Source organism: Astyanax mexicanus, chromosome 18 (assembly GCF_023375975.1).
Source record: "Astyanax mexicanus isolate ESR-SI-001 chromosome 18, AstMex3_surface, whole genome shotgun sequence".
Lineage (NCBI taxonomy): Eukaryota > Metazoa > Chordata > Actinopteri > Characiformes > Acestrorhamphidae > Astyanax > Astyanax mexicanus.
The window spans coordinates 45,644,344-45,669,343 of record NC_064425.1 but is presented as its reverse complement, the minus strand read 5'-3'; the positions used below and the strand labels follow the sequence as shown (position 1 = coordinate 45,669,343).

General features: G+C 38.4%; 1 protein-coding gene across 5 annotated transcripts in view; it reads left to right on the top strand.

The window, feature by feature from the left end:
* Positions 1–25,000, top strand: part of nbeab (neurobeachin b) — a 301,773-nt gene that overhangs the window by 256,545 nt on the left and 20,228 nt on the right. For all 5 annotated transcript variants that reach the window (XM_049466932.1, XM_049466931.1, XM_049466934.1 and 2 more), the window contains 4 exons: positions 943–1,080; positions 7,291–7,410; positions 14,280–14,432; positions 20,112–20,282. In XM_049466932.1, coding sequence (XP_049322889.1) covers positions 943–1,080; positions 7,291–7,410; positions 14,280–14,432; positions 20,112–20,282 — 582 coding nt within the window. The remainder of the gene's footprint in view (positions 1–942; positions 1,081–7,290; positions 7,411–14,279; positions 14,433–20,111; positions 20,283–25,000) is intronic.

Sequence of the window (25,000 nt, the reverse complement as noted above, 5' to 3'; positions counted from 1 at the left end):
TTATACACACACACACACACACTCATTTATACACACACGTTTATACACACACACACGCAGACATGATGCTCTCTGAACATCTCTCACGCATCCTCAGCCCTCAGCGCTCTGCAGATGTGAAGCTCGCTGCAGATCTTTTTATGAGCTGGTTTTCCGTCTGCTCTGTGCGCGGGCCGTGAGCACGCTCAGACTGACACTGAGTTTATCAGCGGAACAGCTCGCGTATAAAAAGTTGTTTGGGTTAAGTGACAAAGACATTTTTAGAGTTCATCAAACTTGGTGAGATTTCCAACTGGAACGAGGCAGTGTTTGGACAAATTCTGTTTCCAAGGCGCCTCTTTCTGAAGGACATATCAGCAGAGACGATACCATTTACACTGCAAATTAATTGAAAATTAATTGGCTAAAATTGAAATTTAATGTATGTGCTTAAATTAAGCCAAAAAACTGCCAGATTTCTTAAAAGTAAGTTATAATAAAGTCTCAAAATGAGTGAAGTAAAAGATAAATCAAGCAAAAATCACTTGAAAAGTCACTTAAATGAGTTCATGTTACTTAAAATAAGGTAAAAATGATAAGTTAGACTGAATAAAAAACATATTCCACCTTTGCACACTGTACTTTTGCCTGCAGTATGAATTAAATATATCATACACAACTCAGTTCTACTCCACTTGTGCTGTTGCATGTGTTTTCAGTGGTTCTCCAATTGTGGAATTAGTCATTATAACTCCATAGCATAGTAAAAGTGGCTTATCATAATGTATCAAATATACTAATATTAAAATAAATAATACGCATACTTCTGTATGTAATAAAATGCAGAGTCTGTATCAATCACTAACATGTTCTCCGGGTCTTTTGTCATGTTTAAAAAAGTCAGAATAATACATTAATATGCCATCCCACAGTCTTTTGTCTTTCTCTTTCTATTTTTCTCAGCCAATCGGATCTCTGAACCCGAAGCGTGCGGTGTTCTACGCAGAGAGCTATGAATCCTGGGATGAGGAGACTCCGCCCTGCCACTACACCACTCACTACTCCACCGCTGACTCCACCCTTCACTGGCTGGTCAGAATAGTAAGTGCTTTCGAATCCCTGTCATGCAGCTTGCAGTCAGCTGCCGAGTCCTGAGAGAGAGTTGTCCTTGTTGTTTCTCTCTGGGTGGGTACAGTACAGTAGATGGCGTTCTTTTTTTCCCTCATCACTCCTAGGGTGATGTGGATCAGCACAAGGCTGCGTCTGTGAGCTGATGTATCAGAACCGAGTCGCTGTGCTTTCCTCCGAGTGTTAGTACTGTGATGCGTTATAATCTGATAATTAAAGAAATACAGATTGTGCCAGTTATCCAGTCAATGCATGTACTGTACATGAACTAGGGTAATCAAATAACTGCAGAACTTAATGTTCATATAATTCAGGCAACAACTAGCCAATAATATTACAGAAGCATCTGACGTACCAACTTTACCAGGCTAAGAAACTTGAAAGAAATCAGGGTAAGTGTATACATGTAGAAACTGAGAAATCTGATTATTGAGCTAAAATCTGGCTCTTTTTATATATACATAAAATATATCACCTTGCTTACGAAATCATTGTGTAGCACTAGGCCTGGACAATAATTCGATATCGGTATTTATCGCGATAAGAAATGTTTCAATAACGGTGATATCACTTTTGTGGTATATCGATATGTATTATGTACAGAATCTGTCACGGACAGGCGTTTTTTACTGGCGTCAGCTCGCCGCAGAGCCAAACACATTCAGCCCCCATAGCTGTGCTACCTCAGTGCGTGATGACGCAATCACACAGGCACGTAGCCAGATAGGCTAGGCTAGGCTAGGTTAAAATGGCTAGGCTAGGCTAGGTTAGGTTCAGGTCCGCTCCGCTACGCATCTAAAATGTCTCGAAACGGAGCCGGGACGAGCGGATCCAAGGCTAGGGTAGACTCGGTTCGGTCAGCCGCTGTTTCGCTCGCCCATTCGCGCGTCCGCTCGCTCATCCGCGGCTCCGCTGGCCCAGCCGCGGGTCCGCTCGCTCATCCGCGCCTCCGCTCGCTCATCCGCGGCTCCGCTCGCTCATCCGCGGCTCCGCTCGCTCATCCGCGGCTCCGCTCGCTCATCCGCGGCTCCGCTCGCTTGCCGCTTTGCTGCAAATTGTGCCGGTGAGTGGAGCCGACAAGCAGCGTAACGTTAATACATCTAATCTGTTCCACCACCTCAAGCATCTTCACTACATACAATATTTTCCTTATACTGACTGAAGCACTTTAATAGATTATGTTGAAACTAAGTTATTTAAAGTTTATGAATCCTTTAGGTTTGTTTATTTGCCGTTGATATCATGTTGAATACCTCTTGTATTCTGGCTGAAGCACTTTAATAGATTATGTTGTCACTAAGTTATTTATAGTTGAAAAATCCTATAGGTTTGTTTATTTGATGGGAAAATCTTGTTGCTTTTATGTATATAAAGGCTTCTTGTATTATATATCCTAGTTAAAACACTTTTGTTTTAATCTGTTAAATTTGTTTACAATGAATAAGAAGCTCTGCCTCTGTTGTCATTTAAAGTTATTTTTATTTGTAATAGTTATATAGGCTTATGTTTGACAGGGATGTCATGTTATTATTTTGCTATATGCAAATAAAATTGAGCATTGATTTATTTTGACTACTTTTATTTCTAAAGTATTAAAGTTTTTGTGAAAGGAGGTTTCAAAGACTTAAAAAACATTTTCATACAGTAGTAGGTACAGATTTCCATTAGATAGATTGATACAAAAAGTGCAAATACACAGTTAAATAATAATTTAAATTCGCAGTGCTGCAGAGATTGCAGGGATTCTTTTTCTGAGGCCTTCAAAGTATTTATCGATATCGAAATTATATCGTATCGACCGAAATTTAAGGAATGTATCGTGATATAAATTTTGGCCATATCGTCCAGCACTATGTAGCACAATATATCAAATAGTAACCCCTTTACCGTAATGCGTATCATATCACCAGGTTGTTGACAAAACACGGCCCTAGTGTTTAATAACAATCCAAAATAACCTAATTACTGCAGTGGCTAAAATCAATTACAGTAGTACACTCTGATTGGGTGATGGTATTCCAACTACCTGTTACATTACCATATGTTACAGACTGTAAGGCACACCTTATTATAAGGTACACTATCAATAAACATCAATTTCCTGGTCTATTATCATAAATAAGGCGCACCAGATTATAAAGTGCATTATGCGGCTCTAGTAAGGAACAGGGGTGTCGCCATGTTTTCCTTCTAATTCAGTAGTATAGCTAAGCTAAGTTACGGAAACAAAACTGTAATTCAAACAAGTGCTGGATGTTAATCTACACAGATTTCTCTCCTGAAAACTTTTATTTGAGTGAGTAAAGCTCTTCTGTTTATTTACAGTAAGATTAGATTTCCAGATTTCCAGTAAGCATTAGCATTAGCGGCTTACCGCTGCCTGAGTGTGCTACACTGAGGAACCCTGATTTTTGGGGAAAATTAAAGGATTTTAAGTGCTCCTTATAGTGAGAAAATACAGTACACTGAACATACTCCAGTGGAAAGGTTCCAGATAAATACAGTGCGTATCTCTCGGTGCCACGTCTGAACCTGGTCATGCATGTAAGAGATTTGCATGTAAGACGTGTATCATTTCAGAGCTGAACCTCAAGGGCAAATCATGCAAAGATGCTGGAGAATATCAAATATTAAATGTCAGAACTGCCATTCAAAACATACTGCTACTCGCTATCACCCCGCTGATCATGCATATGAGTGTAATCATCCATATAATAGTAATACAACTCTGACCAATTAAAAAATACATCACTGCAGGCGAGAGTTCAGCATCCTCACTTTTACCAGTGAATAAAAGTGTAAGAGTGTAAGAAAAAAATCAATCTATAAAAGTATTGTGATATTTTGTTTTCCAGGATTGTATCAGTTTAAATAGTAGTTATTGGATAAGTAAAGTCTTATTCCGTCTTATTTTGAGTGTAAGAAACTGTTTTTATACTACGACAGTTTTCTTAAAGATCTCATTCCATTGTGTTCTCATTTATTTTAAGATGTCTAGTTGTGCCTCTAGTATAAATGAATGGCATGTGAGCTGTTTTTTGTAAAAAAAGTGTCCCGGTGTTTCTGTATAACCCTGCTTTAGTTCACTGGATTACTGCTCTCTGAAGAAGGACAGGATTTTGACCACTCAGAGAGATCTACTGTATTTCACCAAAAAACAAGAAAAAGTGTATTTTAGCGAAATGAGACCTTTAAAATTAGTTTTAAACAATTGCAATATATTGTCTTGCTTACAGATCAAGCATAACATTATGATCTCTGCATTGTTTCTACACCCACTGTCTATTTTATCAGTTCCACTCTATGTAATTGCAGCGAAAGGTGGCTCTGTTTAGTATTAATAATGATTAATAAGAAATTGATAGTTAATAAGGGCTGAATACTTTTGCACGTCAGACTTTTCAGATTTTATTTGATACTTTTTTTGTCATTATTTATAAATATATATATATATTATTTTGTTCCACTTTACAATAGTGTGCTACCTTTTTGTTGGTCTAGCACTTACTGTAAAATCTCAATAAAATAAATTTAATTTGTGGTTGTAGTGACAAAAAAAAAAGAATACTTTCGCAAGCCACTACAGATCAGCTATTATTTGCTTGTGGGTTCATTCTCAGCACTGCAGTAACACTGTTATTGTGTGCTGTGATGGTATAAATGGTGGATCAGCTACAGCAGTGCTGCTGGAGGTTTTAAACACCTCAGTTCCTGACCATTAAAGAACAGGGTGAAAGGAAGATGATAAAGTACTGTATGCAGAGAAACAGATAGTCTATAAATATATATACTATAGAACTACAAAGTTTAAGGATAAATAAGTAGGTGGGCATACAGTATTGCTGTGTGACTGATCGGTGCATAAATAATCATACCCCTGTATCGTGATGTGTATCGTATCATAAGTTCTTTTTGATACAGAGCCGCAGTAAATACTCTCGCTGTGTTAAATCACTGTTTACTCCTTGTGTAACGTGTCAGTAAACACCTCAGAACAGACGCTGTTAGTCTGATATCTGATCACACCGCCCATCATCTGCTCCTTCATAACACAGCCAAACTCCATCCCAACATCTCAATCAGGCCGGATCGGGGTTCCAGTCGAGAGAGCCGGCGAGGGGCTTTCACAACCCGGCACTCTGGCATATGTGAGAGCACTAAAGAGGGCGGAGTAATGATTTACAGCCTCCACATGACAGCTTCCTGTCACTCAAACAGCGCGAAGAGCGCGAGATACACGCGTCCATCACTTCCTCTCTAACCGTCCTCCGTCTGAAAAAGGCCAAGGCCTTCAGACACTGACCTGAGAACAGCTCGCTGTGTGTCTGTGTGCTGCTAACCTTATATATCCATCAGTTATCTGCTTTTGTGTTTATGTGCAATACTGTTTATATAGGTTTTAGGGACCCACATTGTCTCATTGTCCTTAATTCCCACTTTTATAAAATACAAACCAACTTATTCATTTAAAAAATAGCCTTCAAAAACTCATTTAAACATACATATGAATTCAAAATAAATTTAAGAGCATTTTTTTTAAAGAAACTAGAAACTACATATATGTAAATAAAATTGACTAATATAAAATTTTATATCAAACTGCACAAAAGAAATAGGGCCACAAAATGAGAAATTTTACTTTTATGCAGATACATACCTTTCATGTCTCCCGTTTTGGCTGGGTAAACTACAGCATTTTACCCCTTTTTCTCCATAAATTCCTCCCATATTAGTTTTTTCACGTAAATTTCCTGTATTATATTATAATTTTCTTCTGTCTTCCCAGAAGAAGTTTAAAGCAGATAATAAAACATGAAATATGTGAAAAAGTGGTCCAGTGGGCTAAAGCGCTGTCACTGTGATCGGGAGATTTACGGTTCGAATCCTGGTCATGCAGCTTGTGACATCAGCTGGCGGAGCCCTGAGAGAGCACAGTTGACCTTGTGCTCTCTGGTGCTCTTTCTCATCACTCCTAGGGTGATGTGGATCAGCACAAGGCTGCGTCTGTGAGCTGATGTATCAGAACCGAGTCGCTGCGCTTTCCTCCGAGCGTTAGCGCTGTGATGCTACTCGGCAAAAAGTTCAAAAAGAGGCGGAGTCTGACTTCAGTCTGACTTCACATGTATCGGAGGAGGCGTGTGCTCCTGGTGTTGGGGGGCATCACTAGTGATAGGAGGAGAGTAGTAGGCCTTGTAAATTGGGGAGAAAATGGGAAACACAGGCAGTTTAAAGTTAGTTTAAACTCTAAAACTCCAAATCACTAAATCTCCTTTTGTAATAGTGTGAAGTTTAGCAGTCAATACACAGCTATACTGCTGAATATATTGCTTATATATAAATTTATAATCAAATCATCTCACTTTATTGAATTTCACACTTATTCCAATTTTAAAACTTTTGTAGCGGGTTTCTCTCTCTCTTTCTGTCTGTCTCTCTGCCAGCAGACAGTATGGGGTTGATGATGATTTGGGAAAAGGGTGGTGTGACAGCTCCTAAGCCAGGCTTGAGTGAGACCGTAGACACCCTCTCCTCTCCCTCGCCGGCTCTTCCTGCCTCTCCGTGTCACTCCAGCGCCGGATGATGATGGCGAATAAGAGCCAATTAGAGCCGGAGCTCTGCTCCTCAACCAACGGGCCACATCCAGTAATTAATTCAGCCTCAGGCACAGCCAGCATAAATGAGAAGAGAAGGGGGGAAAAAAGCCTTCACTAACTCTCCATAATCTGACAGATGTGTCCTCCACATTGAGATGTTTATGCAAACGGAACATTTCCTCCAGCTTCCCGGAGCGCTCAATCACGCCGCTGCGTCAAATTACCATAGAGATGAATTTGGATTTCACTTTGCAGATGTTTATGTTGCGGAATAAATATTAGTTCCTTTGGAAAAAAATGCAGATTTGTCAAAACAAGTGGTTAATTATCAGTCAGGTTTGGCAGGAAATGGAGTGCTGTGTTCTCCGGATCTGTGAAACGTGATGGAGCCACTGCTCTGTTCACTGCTGCAGTCTAGACTGGGAGCTGAGCGGATCGGGGGTATGGAATAAACACCAGTTGATAATCAAATAAAACTATGACTTTGAGAAACTGAGAAACATATATGACAGTTCTTTAATATATATATATATATCTGTGTGTGTGTGTGTTTTTGTGTGTGTGTTGTGGTGTGTTTTCTCGAACGCAGGAACCCTTTACCACCTTTTTTCTCAACACCAACGGCAACAAGTTTGATCACGCCAACCGTACCTTCTCCGGGATCATGCGCTCGTGGAGGCACTGCCAGCGAGACACGTCAGATGTGAAGGTAAGACGGCGGGAGAAATGCTGGTGAACATGCTTTCAGCACAAAACACAATCACATATATATATGATATATTTATATATCTGTCATATTGATCATATAAAAAATAATGGCTGTCAATCCAAGGCCTGGAGTTTTACATAGCTTTAGATAGTTCAGAGAAACGAAACGGCACAGGAAATAATGATTTCTTCACTTCCTGACTCTAAAGTTTGCTTCTCTCCTGGATTTCTGAGTCTAACGAATGAGAATCTGATAAGCAAACGAAGCTTATAGGCTCATATCGTCGCTGAACAATGAAAAACACTTATCCTAAACTTATCCAAAACAGCAACTTTACAGGAGAGAGAAAAAACCTTGTAAACTTTCAATGGAAGTCAATGTAAAAATAGTTCATTCCAGGTCATTTTAAAGAGTTTCTATTGGTCTGTTCATCAAGAAATTTTGGCAAAATGTAAGGAACAGTTTGTCTGTTCAAATTATGCAGTAAACTAAAAATCAACAAAAATGGAGATAAGTGTTTTTCATTGGACAGTGATAATATGATTTAATGGTCACATAATCTAATACAAAGGTGTTGCCTAAGTATAAGACCAGAGATCCAGCTCTGAGCTCAGATAATTACAGTTGCATGAACCCCATGAAACTTTGGGATTATACTTGGATTTCTGTATAAATTGGTCATTAAATGTTTTCTGATCTTCATCTACGTCACAACAATAGACAAACACAGTCTGCTTAAACTAAAACCACACAAATAAATATATATGTTTGCGCGACCATCGCTTTAAAAAGCTTCAAACTGCAGCAAACCTTTATAAGCATCCCTCCGCCCGAGACCACAGCTCCCCTCGGCTCGGTGACACGCAGCGGGGCACGCTCACGCTCACGATGACCCAGAAGTGTCAGACTTCTCCAGCACACCCTGCGTCGGGTTCGCTTCGCCCCGGGCAATTAATAAAGCATTAATGACAAAAGCTATTTAAAATGTAGTCTTTTATGTAAAGGCAGGGCTTTCTACTCCCCAGGACCGGAGGACAGCAGGACACGACGCGAGATACAGCCCAGAACCAGCGCTCCAGCAGCAGCCCGGCCCGCTGAAACATCGCCCTGTTCACTAATACAGCCTTTCTTCAGGCCATGTGCATGTGTCTGCATGAATCTGATTTTACAGAGCGGAAATGACCACACATCTATTAGAACACAAATACAGGATGTCCTGTACTGCTGCTGCTGCTGCTGCTGCTGCTGCTGCTGTTAGAACAAAGTAGACATTTTCATAATGTATGTAGAAACAGCTTTTATCAGTGAAAGAGCGAGTGTTGTTTTACCTTTAGAGAAATGTTGGGTAATGTGTGTATAGTAACCCATGTCTACACTCTAGTACACTGGAAAAATACATAATAATACAATATCTATCAGAATATTTACCATTTAAGTCAGTTCCGTTTCAGTCAGGTACAAAATCCAGTGTACACTGCTAATTAAAATTAAATATAAAGTACATTAAATAGTTTCTCAGATTTTTATCGACATTTCTCCCAAATTCCAAATAAATAAAAGAATTGTCATATAGAGCATTTATTTGCAGGAAATGGAAAATGGCTGAACAAAAAAGACATTAAAAAAAAGATGCAGAGCTTTCAGACCTCAAATATTGCAAAGAAAACAAGTTCATATTTATTTTCAAGTTTTAAGAGTTCAGAAATAATCAATATTTGGTGGAATAACCCTGGTTTTTAATCACAGTTTTTACTTTCATGCATCTTGGCATCATGTTCTCCTCCACCAGTCTTACACACTGCTTTTGGATAACTTTATGCTGCTTTACTTCTGGTGCAAAAATTCCAGCAGTTCAGTTTGGTGGTTTGATGGTTTGTGATCATCCATCTTCCTCTTTATTATATTCCAGAGGTTTTTAATTTGGTAAAATCAAAGAAACGCATCATTTTTAAGAGTTTGCTATTTTTTTTTTTCAGAACTGTACATGCCAGTAGGTCCATGCTTATCTTTTCCAAAGAGTTTCATTTCATTGGCAGTACTCTATTTGTGAGTTGCTAACCCCAGTGCTCATCTCTGCTGCAGAATTCAGTTAATGTGTAATAATTTAAAGCTTACAGTGATTTCTATCTTTGGTATTAAGGGTACACACTCTATGTATGTTTGCATACGAGCCCATTGATTTTTCCAGTCGTCTCTGTAAGTCGACCCTCGTGTGTGATGCATGGTCAGACTGCTGTAATTAAGAGGAAGCCCATTTCAGTCCCTGTCAGCCCCACTTCCTCCAGCTCTGTTCATTACTGCAGTGCTCCAGTAATGAGTACAAGCTGTGAGGGAAGCCGGGTTAACAGCGCTGACCCCCTAAAAGAACAGGTCAGTGGGAACTGACCCAGGGCCGTGCAGTCTGACCACGTCTCTAAAGCCAGCACGTCCAGATTCTGTCCTGGAGGGTCTTAGACCAGCATCGTTCAGTGATCTACCTGCTTAAACCTTCCTGCTTCGTTTTTTACTTTAAATTATCAATAGCTAGTTAGTAGAGACTAGGATCAAGAGATACAGCAAGCTTTGATAATGTTTAGAATTATTTAAAAATAATCTTCTAAAAAATAGAACATTTATTATTCTAATGTTTAGAATATATTTTTTTATTATTATTATTATTTTAAGTTTAGTTTAGGAACTCTTTGGAAAGATGAGTCTTCAGTCGGCGTTTGAAGACCGTGAGTGACTCTGTTGTTCTGACACACAGTAGAAATTAATTCCACCATCTTGGTCCCTTAGCACAGAGAAGAGTCGGGATTTCTGTTTTCTGTGGGTTCTCTTCTGAGGGATGAAGTTGGTGAAGCTGGTTTGTTTTTGGCTTTGGGTTTTGAATCTGATGCGAGTGCAGCAACAGGAAGCCAGTAGAGGGTACGCAGCAAAAGTGTCACATGACTGAACTTGGGAAGATTGAAGACTGAAAAGTCATGCAGCTGCTGATTCTGAATTAATTGTAGTGGTTTGGTGGCTCGCAGTGGAAGATCAGCCAGTAGAGAGTTGCAGGAGTCAAGTCTTGAGATGACAAGAGCGAGACTGCACAAGCACCTGAGTGGCTTTCTGAGACAGAAACGGTCAAATTCTTCAGATGTTACACAGGAGAACTCTGCATGACTGAGTCAGATTTGCAATATGGCTCTAAAATGATAACTGGTCGTCAGAACAGAAGTCAGTCAGTCTTGCTGGGGTTGAGTTTCAAGTGATGAGAACTCATCACTGAAACATGCTAAAATGCGGGATGATACCTGAGTGATGGAAGGAAGAAAAGAAAGGATTAATTGAGTGTCGTCAGCATAGCAGTGGTATGAGAATTTATGAGAAGGTATTATTTCACCCAGAGAGCAGAGAGTATAGAGTGAGAAAATAAGTGGACCAAGCACTGAGCCTTGTGGAACCTCAGTGGAGAGTCTGCATGGAGCAGATGTTGCCCCTTGGAGCCCATTGTATCACCAGCATCATCACAGCCCAGCATTATGATGTCACATGTTCTCATCATCAAATTTAAATGTTCTCAACCAACAAGGATACAGCTAGATAGATAGATAGATAGATAGATAGATAGATAGATAGATAGATAGATAGATCTTTATTGATAGCTAATGCTATAGCTTCCACCACGTTGAGCTTCTGCTTTTAGCTTACCACCCATCTTAGAGAGAGAGAGAGAGAGAGACAGACCGATACAGAGACAGACAGAGAGATGGAAAGAGAGAGTAAGAGAGAGATGCAGAAAGAGAGAGAGTAACTGATCCAGGAAGCTTCGCCGCTCTCTCTGCTCAGTAATCTGCTGGTGAATGTGGTGTGTGAAGGTGTGGAGCTCTGGTGACAGCAGCAGCTGCAGATGGGGCGTCATTAGGCCGGGTGGTGTAGAGCGGTGGCGGTGGCGCCGGCCGGCGGTGTGATTGACTTGTCAGCCCATTATGAGGCTGTAGCAGAATTAATGGCTGCTGCTGGAGGTGGTCAGAGCGAGCGCTGGCAGTCAGGGAGAGCTCGGGGAACGGCTGCAGCTCGCCTGAACCTCCCAAACCAAACGTCCAGCAGCTGATCCACACACAGCGCCGCACGTCTCCAGCTCCGGACCTCCGGCTGCAGTCTGGAGCTCTCAACCTGCCACTGCAGCGGCTTTATAAACCACACATCTGTAGCACTGTGCTACTGCTGCACTTTCAGAGCAGATAGAGACTGTTAGCACCCACTGCTACAGTATATTTATTTATTTAACAGTAGAGTTGATGACTTGATGATGTCAAATCTTATTACTGTAATTTTGCTCTTCTATAAGATATCTATTCTGATGTACAGTATATCATATATCAAGTATATCAAAATATTTGCACTCAGCTCTAAAGAGTCATGTGGTCTAAAGCGCTGCAACTATGAAAAACTATAGAAAAAAAAACTACTTAAAAGCACTTAAAAATGATGAGTTTCTTTGATTTTACCAAATTGAAAACCTCTGGAATATAATCAAGAGGAAGATGGATGATCACAAACCATCAAACCACCAAACTGAACTGCTTGAATTTTTGCACCAGGAGTAAAGCAGCATAAAGTTATCCAAAAGCAGTGTGTAAGGCTGGTGGAGGAGAACATGATGCCAAGATGCATAAAAAAAACTGTGATTAAAAACCAACCAGGATTATTCCATCAAATATTGATTATTTCTGAACTCTTAAAACTTTATGAATATGAACTTGTTTTCTTTGCATTATTTGAGGTCTGAAAGTTCTGCATCTTTTTTGTTATTTCAGTCATTTCTCATTTTCTGTAAATAAATGCTCTAAATGAGAATATTTTTATTTGTAATTTGGGAGAAATGTTGTCTGTAGTTTATAGAATAAAACAACAATGTTCATTTTACTCAAACATAAACCTATAAATAGCAAAATCAGAGAAACTGATTCAGAAACTGAAGTGCTCTCTTCATTTTTTTCAGAGTTGTATATCCTATTATAATTTATAATTGTCTAAATGATCTGGTACACAACACAATAACATACAGTAGATGGTGAGAGATTTAGAAAGATTAGCAATCACACAGTAAACCCTCTACCTCCTCTACACGACACTTTCACCCCATAAAACTCCATAAAGCTCCCGCCGCCACCTCTCACATTCCAAACAACCGCCTTCAACAGCCCCCCTTTTACAGATTACCCAGAATGCCCTGTGACAGACGGCTCAGCACATCGGGGCATGATGTGCACATGAGGAATGCGACCCGTTCCCTCTTTAATGTCACTAAGAAGAACTCGCCGCCTTTGAAGACGGTTTAAGATGTTCTCCTGCCTGCAAACAACTCGACCTGTCGTGTCCGACTATTTTCCCTGAGTTTGGAGGAAGTTATGAGTTCAGGTTCATGGATTTATTTATTTATGTTAAACACACCCCTGGGCCGAATAAGGGCTGAGGCTTGAGGACATTATAAACCTCCAGGGTTTTGTAAGAGGGTCAAGAGGCAGGACACAGCATCAATAAAACAGCGTACGGTTTCTTTTTGTCGATGGAATTTAGTGCCATTAAAACATACAGATAAGGTACAGATTTACACAGTGTTTCTCTGATTTTGCTATTTATAGGTTTATGCTTGAGTAAAATGAAAATTTTTGTTTTATTCTATAAACTACAAACAACATTTCTCCTAAATTCCAAATAAAAATATTCTCATTTAGAGCATTTATTTACAGAAAATGAGAAATGACTGAAATAACAAAAAAGATGCAGAGCTTTCAGACCTCAAATAATGCAAAGAAAACAATCTCTATAGCTCTGCTCTGTGCTGGACTGTGTTTTCCTCTGAGAGCGAGGAACACAGTACCTGTCTCTGTGTGCTGAGACGAACTGGGGTCTTCTGGGATTGTTATTGTTATTTTAATGACAGTATAATGCTGAGCGATATGATCTCAAATCAGTATCATGATACATTAAACGATTCATTTTTACTAATTATTTTATTGAACAACAGACGACAGATTTTTTTGTTTGGTATACGCTACTCGAGTTACACAGTTTAAGTTCACTTTATGATCATTTTAGAGGGTTCCTGCTGGTCTTTAAAAAGTCTTAAAATGTATTAAAATTTACTGTAAATTTGCTGTAGGTATTACATTTTCAGATGGTGCATTATGGTGCATAACGCAGAAGGGAAAGCACAGTGGTCTATTGTAAACATCTAATCCGGGGAGAAAACTAAGATTAATAGAGAGCTAGCTAACATTAGCGGCAAATTAGCTAACATGCTAACTTTAGCTAGCTTAAATGAGCTAGCTAAAGTTACCAGGGATAGAACTATGGTAAGCTGAAAGCAAGCTAACATTAGAGTTGAGTTAGCTAACATACTAACGTTAGCAGCAAGCTAGCTAATGTACTAACTTTAGCTAGCTTAGACAATCTAGCTAACTTTACCAGGGATAGAACTAAGGTAAGGTAACATTAGTATTACCATACTATTGTTAGCAACAAGCTAGCTAATACACTAAATTTAGCTAGCCTAAATGAGCTAGCTAACTTTACCAATGATAGAATAAGGTTAGTGGAGAGCTAGCTAACATTAGCAGCGAGTTAGCTAACATACTAACATTAGCAGAAAGTTAGCTAACGTTACCGGGGAGAGAACTAAAAGAATTAGAACTACATTTGTGTATCTTAAATTATATTTATTAGGTTCTTAAAAAGGTCTTAAAAAGCATTAAATTTGGCTTTTAAAATGGTGAAAGAACCCTGTTTTACATACTGCTGTCTCATATCTTTTGGCTTTTGTTTTTTTATACGTTTCAGTGTTATATTTCTTTCTGTCCGGTTGTGTTTGTAACTCTCTGGTTGGTTGTGTTTTGTAGGAGCTGATCCCGGAGTTCTACTACCTGCCGGAGATGTTTGTGAACAGTAACGGTTACTGTTTAGGGGACAGAGATGATGGCACACCTGTCTGTGATGTGGAGCTTCCTGCCTGGGCCAAAACACCTGAGGACTTTGTTAGGATCAACAGAATGGTGAGAGCTCTGTCCAATCAAAAAGCATGTCCACATGTATCTAGATATTTTTTAAAAACATTCATATAGAGACAAACGTTGAAAAGAATTTAAAAATTAAGGGGTTTACACTACTTCCTAAGTACTACACTATACAAGGAATACACTCTCCACTACATTCTTTCATTTTTTACTGAACTAAAACAAATCCAGCCAGTCCGTCACACCAGTATATCCAGTGCTGAACTGGACTGGTTTCATCCCTCTCTTCCTCTCTTCTGTCACTCTTCTCTGTGAGCTGTATTTTCCTCCTGAGGCCACTAATAGAGTGTCCTGCTCAATACTAATGCAGTCAGACTCAGAGCGAGTGATGTCACTGAAGGACAGGACGGTCCACTGTCCCCTATAACATTACACTAATGTGGGCTTCATCAATCACCATTTCCATCCAGCAGATCCGGCTGTGTGTGTGTGTGTGTGTGTGTGTGTGTGTGTGTGTGTGTGTGTGTGTGAGAAAGAGAGGTAGTGGTCCTCTATTACATGGTTTTCAGGATTTTCCTTCCTTAGGCTCCTGAACATGGAGTCAAGTGGTGATTATCCTTGGGCCGATAGAAATTAGCATACGGGCTGGATAAAGCTAATTTGTAAGCAGTTTTTGAGGAGAACTGATTAGAATATAGTCTGTTTTTGGATAAAGTCCCATCTTTCATCATGGAGCCAAGCAGTAGAGGAGGGTTGTTGCGGAGCAGGCCCTAAAGAATGTAATTTTGGTTGGAGGATTGCTGTGTCAGTCAACTGTGGAGCTTCAAAAATGGCAATGGTAATCATGGAAACTGCACAACTCACTGACTGACTCACTGACTGACTCACTGGCTGAACTGAGCTTTTAGGACAAGCAAATTGACACCGTATTGTAAGGCGCACTATTAATGAACGTCTGTTTTCTTATATATCTTTATACATAAGGTGCAGATTATAAAGGAACAATAGTAAGGAACAAGGGTGTCTCACAGATTTGTCTCCTGAAAACTATTTATTTCTGTGACTAAAGTGCTTTCATTTATTAACAGTAAGCTTAGATTTCCAATATTTTCAACAGCATGGTTAGCAGCAGCGCTAGATTATAACACCGGATTATAAGGAGCACTATCTATTTTTGGGAAAATTAAAGGATTTTATGTGATAGTTTATAGTCTGAAAAATACGGTAACAAAATTTAGAACCTAACTGTTAACTAAGTATTATATATATATATATATATATATATATATATATATATATATATATATATATATATATATATATATTTAAAAAATGTAACTAATAAACCTCACTTAATATTGTGATGACTAAGCTAATTAAATTAATTAATAGTTCGCTATATAAGTACAAGAATACGAAAGTGTAAAAAAAATATATATAAATTTTATCTAGTAATTTTCTTATTGGTTTATACTGAATCCAGCTGGCCAATCGGAGTTGCCGGCTTGAAGTGACGTGTGAGTGCGCATTCCCCCTGATTGAGATCAGCTGTCTTCGCGTCTCCTGCTGTAAAACAGAGAATAAACAGTATAGAAGTTAAAAATGAGCGATGACAGCTTATTTAATATCTTTAATAACGTGTCGCTGAACGGACAACGCAAGGAGAAAACTTCTCGTCGAAGAACGATGAGTTTATTACACTTTATGCACTGGTGAGCAGCAATGCTAATTTTGTATTCAAATATACTGTAGATGCTAATGCTAACGTTGCATATTCATGTGTTTGAGTTTAGATAGCGACAGTATGAGTGTTATATGGTCAATTTATATGTTTAATCTTGCTATAGTGAACTAAGAGAGAGTTTTAATGGTTATATATATTTCATTTCGGAAAGTTTATGAAGTTTTTTCAGTCCGTTTTTGCGGGAGAGGGGATTTTGGCGTCTTGTGCTGCATAAATTAACCCTGTTTATGCTGAATAACGCTATTAATCTCATTTTGTGTTGTAGAAAATGGTAAAATATAGTGGTTAAATGTAATTAATCATTAAAAATACTTGAAATTTTGTACATATGTTACATTATTTGAGAACTACATTAATTAAAGTTACTGTTTCTAATTATTAAATGAACCCTGAATTAATAAGATAAATATAACCTTATTATAGGTCAGGTTTTTTTGTGTTAATAACTTATAATTAAAAAAATAAATACATTTATTTTGTGGGATAAGATATTTAAATTTTATTTTTTTTAGTGGAAAATGCCAGGTTTCACAGATGTCCCATTTAGAACCAAGGTATAATCTGATTTGTATGTATTTAAAGAGCCACTAAACCCTAAACCATATTTTTTTTCATTAATCTCTGAAATGTGTTCTTTTGAAGTAATAAAACAGACCAATCCTGCCTAAAAAAAATAAAAACATTTTCTAAACTAAAAAATATATATATATTTTATTGTGGTAATTTCCGGCTCTGCAGCTCTTCTCAGGCTCTACTGTGCTGTAGACGAGGATGATAGTTCCGTGTACATTGGTACGCAGATGCATCATTACAATATGCAAATCAGTCAATCAATAATCTCGTCCTCTGCTGACATCCAACCACCTTTGTCTCACTGTTATCAGAGGCACACTGCTGCTGCTGCAGCACAGCCAATCAGTTCTCCCTTCTGCCCTGCCCCTAAACCCATACATCACCCAGTGCCCATTCCAAACTGCTCTTCTTATTTTTTAGCCATTTTCAAATTTGAGCTGAAGGTGGAGTCAGCTAAAATCAGGAGGTTTAGTTACCCTTTAAATTCAGGGTATTTATTTTTTGGATCATGATGTTAAATATGTAAAATAAAAAAATAATAATATTAATATAAGAAATAAGTTTTTGTATCAGAAATAAATCAGAATCAGCAGTTAGGGGGCTGGCAGCTGAGAGGGCATGCAGTGTTTTGGCCTACGCTGCCTGAGGAGTGTGTGTGTGTGTGCTGTGGGAAACACACTTGGCCTTTTCAGTTGCCCTGACAGTGCTTTGTGTGTATGTGTGTGTGTATGTGTGTGTGTGTGTGTGTGTGTGTGTGTGTGTATGTGTGTATATGTGTGTATATGTGTGTATATGTGTGTATATGTGTGTATATGTGTGTATATGTGTGTGTGTGTGTGTGTGTGTGTGTGTGTGTCTTGTGAAGGTGACCTTTCCTCCAGCCCCTTTCAACCGCCTTATTCAAACACACACTCATACATACATACCAGTACATACACAGACAGACAGACAGACAGGTCGAGACACACCACAGTATACACGAGTGGGCAGAGGTCCACCTGTCAGTTAACGTCAAAATGTCCTATAGGCAAAGCACCTGAGGACATGATGAAATATCAGCTCAATCCTACTGTAGTCTGTACTGAGAGAAATGCTGCCCAACACATGCACTGACCTCTAGCTTCAAAAAAATAGTAATATTTCAATAAGATTTGCAATGCTAATAAAATGTAATCAATTTGTTTTAGTTTCTTTACTGATAGGGTTACGTCTGTGCTTGAGGATTTATTATTATTATTATTATTATTATTATTATTATTATTATTATTAGTAGTAGTAGTAGTAGTAGTAGTAGTAGTAGTAGTACTATATGGTGTTTTATTCCCTGCCTGATCATAACATTCAAAGTAGGATCATTATACAAAGCTGTTGATATATAACAAAAAATAAAAATAGAACTAAGTTTAGCGGAGAGCTAGCTAATCTTAGCGGTAAGTAAGCTGTATTACTGGGGAGAGAACTAAGGTTAGCAACAAGCTAGATAACATAGTAACATTAGCAGGAAGTTAGCTACATTAAGTTCTGATTTCCAGTACAACTATTATTTTCTACCCAAGAAAATATGACTAAATTTTAGAGTCTAAAACTTAAATTTGACTTTTAAAATAGTGCAAGAACCCTGTTATTATGTAACATTTAATATTTGAATGTATATGGTTTTAATAAAAGCTAAAAGTGTTTAATCTACTGCGAGCGTCGCACCATAGATACGCTTCATTTAGTGAACAAAGAATGAAAACACTTACATTTACACACACACACACATCTACACATCTACACAGTCATGGTCACATGAACACATGTACACACAAATACACACACGCACACACACACTCTTGAAGCCCCACTGCTGCTGGAATTTACACCCCCCCACCCCCCCTCCTCCCGCACACATCAGGACTAACAGCTATTACCAACAGAGCAGGCTGTGCTCCAGAGGGGGCTGCGGCAGCCACAGGGCACGTCACTCCAATCGAAAGTGACACATGCAAAGATGGGAACGCTAAGCGAAAGAGAGCGTGGAAGGGTAGAGGGGTGGGGGGGGGGAGCGAGAGGGAGAGATAGAGAACACAAAGACGAGAGGGGGAAAGGAGGGATTAAACGACAGAGACAGAGGCAGAGAACGAAAGAGGACGAGACAAAGGGATCAGATACGGAGGAGAAGAACGCAGGACGCAGTGCGCCAATCACAGCACAGTTAATGATGGAGGACCCGAGCGATGCCTCGAATATGTGCCTTCACAATTTCATGTGAATAAAATCAATAAAACATAAAATTAAAACATTGTACAAACTAGAGCTGCAACTAGTGATTATTTTGGCAGTCGACTAATCGGATGATTATATTTTTGATTATTCGATTATTCAACGATTATTTCTGCCACATCCTCCATCTCTAAAAACAATAGAAAAACAGCTAAACATGAGATTTAGAGATTTAAAATGCTTTTAAATGTACTGATGTTGTTTAAACGAGGAAAGTAATGATATTTAGTGAGTAAATATATAAGCTGTTGTGTTTGTGCACTTTTATAGACACAGACTAAGTTGATTGTAATCTGTGTGAGAGAGATATTTACCCATCATATCTCCCATTGCACTTTAGTTCCCCAGCACTTTGTTTAATGTGGTTCTGTTACAAATAAACGATTAGTCGACAATGAAATTTGTAGTCAACAAATTTAAATAATCAACATTGCCGATTATATCAACTAATCGTTGCAGCCCTACTACAAACAGTTATTCTCAGATTAGTTTGAGACATTTAAGACGTAATTGTGTTTGCTTACCTTGTTGTATTATTGTGTTATGAATATTGTACACAGTGTTTATATACAGCTCTGGAAAAAATGAAGAGAGCACTTCAGTTTCTGAATCAGTTTCTCTGATTTTGCTATTTATAGGTTTATGTTTGAGTAAAATCAACATTGTTGTCGTTTAGAGCATTTATTTGCAGAAAATGAAAAAATGAGAAATGAAAAAGATGCAGAGCTTTCAGACCTCAAATAATGCAAAGAAAACAAGTTCATATTCATAAAGTTTTAAGAGTTCAGAAATAATCAATATTTGGTGGAATAACCCTGGTTTTTAATCACAGTTTTTTTTTTCATGCATCTTGGCATCATGTTCTCCTCCACCAGTCTTACACACTGCTTTTGGATAACTTTATGCTGCTTTACTCCTGGTGTAAAAATTCAAGCAGTTCAGTTTGGTGGTTTGATGGTTTGTGATCATCCATCTTCCTCTTGATTATATTCCAGAGGTTTTTAATTTGATAAAATCAAAGAAAATCATCATTTTTAAATGCTCTCTTATTTTTATTGAGAACTGAATATATTTTTTAGTATGAATATTCCTGCTAAACTCTTTCTCTCTGTTCTGTGTGTGTTTCTCTCTCTCAGGCTCTGGAGAGTGAGTTTGTGTCGTGTCAGCTGCACCAGTGGATTGACCTTATTTTCGGCTACAAGCAGCGCGGGCCCGAGGCCGTCCGCGCCCTCAACGTCTTTCACCACCTGACCTACGAGGGCTCCGTCAACCTTGACGGCCTCGCCGCCGACCCCCAGCTGCGCGAGGTAGGTCGGCCTGCCGGGTCGCCATGGTAACCGAGTCGCGGGGAGTCCGCCCCTTTTGAAAGTTTGAAAGCTTTAGAGTCGAAGATGAAGGTTATGTTTTTTACAAAAGTATGAGTATGATCTGTTTATATGTGGTGTTTTACTCCACATGTACTGTGAATATTAATAGTGGGGATGATAAAATCACAGCAATAAGGGACAGTGGTTCAGTACTGTTGGGGGTCTCTGCCCTTAAGCAAAGGCCTTTAAACTTCACTGCTTCCTGGATGCTGCTGCAGTGGGTGCCCACCGCTCCGGGTACGTGTTCTCACAAAATCACTGTGTGTGTACTGCACAAGGATGGTGTGTATATAGTAGAGGTGTGCCATATCGTACCGTACGTGATAATATATCGTCAAAATTTTTAAATATTGTGAACGATATTATACCCTAAAATATCGTGCCACATCACCCACCCCATTTCCCATTATATATCTATCTATCTCCTAGAGATAGATTATATCTGTCCAGTATCATGAAATATCGTGATATTATTTTAGGTCCATATCGCCCACCCCTATTTTTCACTCTCTCAGTTGATTAGTTGATTGGAAAATGTATGGATCAATGTGAGATCAATATTCCCAGCTGTATGTTTTTTTTATTGGCTGGTGGAAGTTTTGGAACAGCTTAATTGGGTTAGTGGATGTGGTTTGAAGGCAGCAGCAGCTGGTAGGCAGAGATCCCCCCCCCCAATACCACCACCTCTCTCTCTCTCTCTCTCTCTCTCTTTCTATCTCTTCCCCTCTCATGCACACACCTCTCTCTCTCCTTCTCTCCTCTTCCTCGCTCCCTCGCTCACTCCCTGTGATACCCACCATCTGCTGTCTGCAAAACAAGTCATTTATATACTGTCACTTCCAGGACTGCCTTTATTTGTCAAGTGACCACTATGCAAATCACTCAGCGAGCAGGGGGGCTAATTATCAAACAATATGGAGAGAGCTTTGCTTTTTTCATCATTTTCTCTGATACTTTATAATAAGACAATAGATGGCAATTATCTTTGTTTCATCTAAATGCCGTTTATGATGAGTTTTATTCCATCTTAGGTTCAGTGGTGGCTGATGGTTCCACAGCTTTATTATGGATGAGCATTATTAGAAAGTTTCTTATTATTAGAAGTAGGGTTGCATGATATATCAACGTTTAAGCATCGTCATGGCGATGTGCGCATGCACAGTAGTCACATCGCAGGTCGTGTGATGGCGTCACTTAAGAGGCAATTAAATCACGTTAAACACGCCATGTTGCAATGTTTAGATTCTTGACACGAGAAGTAGATACACAGCGCTGTCTCTGTGTCTGTGTGAGTGACAGGCTGCTGCTGCCTGAGAAGGAGAAAGAGTAAATACAAGGTAACCGCACGCATGGCCTCCATCCACGTGGTTGGGCACGCGATTCTCAATAACATAGTATCAATTTTAAGTTATTAGGTTTAGGACTGGGTATCGTTTAATACTTTTTTGATACTGCTACCGATACTTTGAATTCAATACAGATACCTCAAATGATTTTTTGGTACCTTTTTCTAAATTACAAACAAAAAAAAGACATAAAACTATAATTATTTTCACACAATGTATTTATTTAACTCATTCTTATACTGTCACCATGAGAAACTCAGTCTTTCTAGATCTAGTTGGAACTAACACTAAGACTCTTTACGGCACTTTATTAAGAATAAAAACAACAGCATTTCTTTAACTGCTTAAAGGAGAACTCTGGTGAGAAATAGAATTTGGTTGCATTTATTAAAATGTGTTAAAAAGTACTTACCTTTGTTGAATAGCTCACCCTTGCTCTCCTGCAGCTTTCTGAGATCCAGTATTTTGTGCACTTGAGACCTGCTGTTGTTGGTTCTTTGTATTCTAATATCAGCAGTAAGCAGATATTTTATATATTTTCAGTAGCAGCTGGAATTCATGCATTTCCAAGAAATTAATTTTGCAATCTGCTCAACTTTCCTACCTATTCATTCGTGCTCGAACCCTTGGTTTAAAGAACGTTCTCATATAAAGAACGTGTCCTCCTATTTTTTTCATAGTTTCTTGCTTCCTTAAGTCAGGATGTATCTCTGTGAGCAGGACAGTCACCTCCGGCTATTGATTCTTCCTTTCTGACAGGTGCAGCAACAGCATCAACATTAAGCACCGCAGCAGCAGCATTAAAATGTCAGGATATTGAGTGGGTGCCAATCCCTCCAGCCACTGACAGAATCTGGTTAAAACCGATTCTTTGGTGGGAAATCTAAACATTAGGCTCCAAAATGGACCTTGAAGATACATGTATATATTTTTTTATCCCAAAGGAAAATACACTGGAAAGTGTGATGGAGAATAAACTCGAAAAGTAACAGGCCAAACAGAACAATAAAAAAAACAAAATGAAGGGCAGCAAACATACCAAGAATTACCTTCTTTCTCCAGTTAACACACACATTCAGTTTAAAGGGCTATAGTTACTGCTTTTAAATTTTTTTTTTTTTTTTTTTTACCTCGTATCCAGGGTTTTAGAGTTTTAGGGAGTTTTATCTTTTTATACTGAAAAAATTATTCTGTACCCAGGACCAGTACTGGGTTCATCTGAGGGAGGAGAGGAACTTTTCTCCTAGCTGGGAATCGATTATATAATTCCATTCATCTTTTTTCTGAGTGATTAATTGCTGTTTGCTGTTGTTTTTCTATTTTAATAAGATGGAAACTCTCATACAGTGAGAAACAGCAACAGGAGCCCCTCAGATAAAGTGTTTTGACTTTAGAATAAAATAATAATAATAATAAAACTTGGTTTAATTGATTACAAATTAAGATCAAAAGATGATAAGACAACAAAAAACTATTAAAATTAAGCTAAAACTAACTTTTACACATTACAATAAGAAATACAAATAAATAAAGGAACTAATATATATATACATATATATATATATATATATATATATATATATATATATATGTATATATATAGTAATAATAATAAAAGAAAATGAAAATAAGTTAGAAAGCAATAGTACAAACTATTAAAAAAAATAAAATAAGGAAAGAAATAAGAAGGAAACAAAGAACTAAGAGAAGAACCAACGCTGCTACATGCTGCTGTTTTTTTAATGTTTTAAATATTTAAACATGGATTGAGTGTAAATTTAATGTGGGGAGTGTATAAACTAGTAAACAAAGCAAGTTGTTTTTAAACTGCATTAACTGCATGTGACCCTGCTCTCAGGACATGTATAATGTGTATAATGTATTTGTAATAAATGGAGGTACGCTGTAGTGATGCTCTATAAGAAGCTGCAGGGTATTGAACAGCTAATGCACACATTATCTCTCTGTTAAAAATGAGATTATATACGCAGAGTGAGAGACTGCTCCATCCTGCTGTTCTCTCTCCATCCATATTCAGCTTCTCTCCACCTCTACAGCTTTTCGCTTCAAAGATCTTCAGATTGACGTGAGCTGTTCTTTTCCTCCGTTAGAGGAATGCCTGAATACTTACTCAGCATTTTACCTCAAACACCCGCCGCCAGAGCCTCCCTGCAGTCCAGAATTAGGCTTAATACTGGAGAATTTAAAATAAAAGTCACAATCATATATATATATATATATATATATATATATATATATATATATATATATATATATATATATATATATATATATATATATATGAAATTATACTATATTATAAAAAATATATAACTAAAAATATACATCTGAGGAAATGCGTTTAACCATAATTGGTATATGTAGAGTTTTTTTTTTATGACTTACAAAAAGTTAGCATTTGATATAGATATAAAGATGTAAACACTGACATGCTCCTTGTCATATTCCATGGAGTAGTATAAGCAAAAAGGCAGCAAAAAACATACAAAAAAACGATGTGCAATCAAACCGTCGACACACCGCCACCGTACTAAGATCTTAGGGGCTCGCTCTCACGCTGTCTTTCTCTCACTCGCTTCATTTTTCTCTCATTTGTGGTGGCTTTCGCTAACTCGTGCTGTCTTTCTCTCACTTGCACTGTCTCTCTCTCACTCGTTCTGTCTTTCTCTCACTCGTGCTGTCTTTCTCTCACTTGCGCTGTCTCTCTTTCACTCGTGCTGTCTTTCTCTCACTTGCGCTGTCTTTCTCTCACTTGCACTGTCTCTCTTTCACTCGTGCTGTCTTTCTCTCACTTACGCTGTCTTTGGCTGTCTAGTGCTGTCTTTCTCTCACTCGTGCTGTCTTTCTCTTACTCACGCTGTCTTTCTCTTACTCACGCTGTCTTTCACTATCTAGTGCTGTCTTTCTCTCACTCGTGCTGTCTTTCTCTCACTCGTGCTGTCTTTCTCTTACTCACGCTGTCTTTCACTATCTAGTGCTGTCTTTCTTAAAAATTGCATTTTTACGCCATCATCATATCATTGTGCTGTAAATATTTTTTTTTTTTTATTACAAAAATTATTGTTAATTGCATCATTTCTAAGAAAACATATCGTCTAAACAAAACTGTCTACATGTGGTGTAAAGGCTGATCACTAATGTCCTGAACTATCATCAGGTATTCGGCTCCTGTCTGTATCGTTCTGTTGGGAAGACGCACCTCTTCACCCCTGGAACCTGTCGTTCTGAGTAAAGATTAGTGAGAGTGAGTGACGTCTCGCAGGTAAAGGTGGATGTTTCGCACCCGTTGGA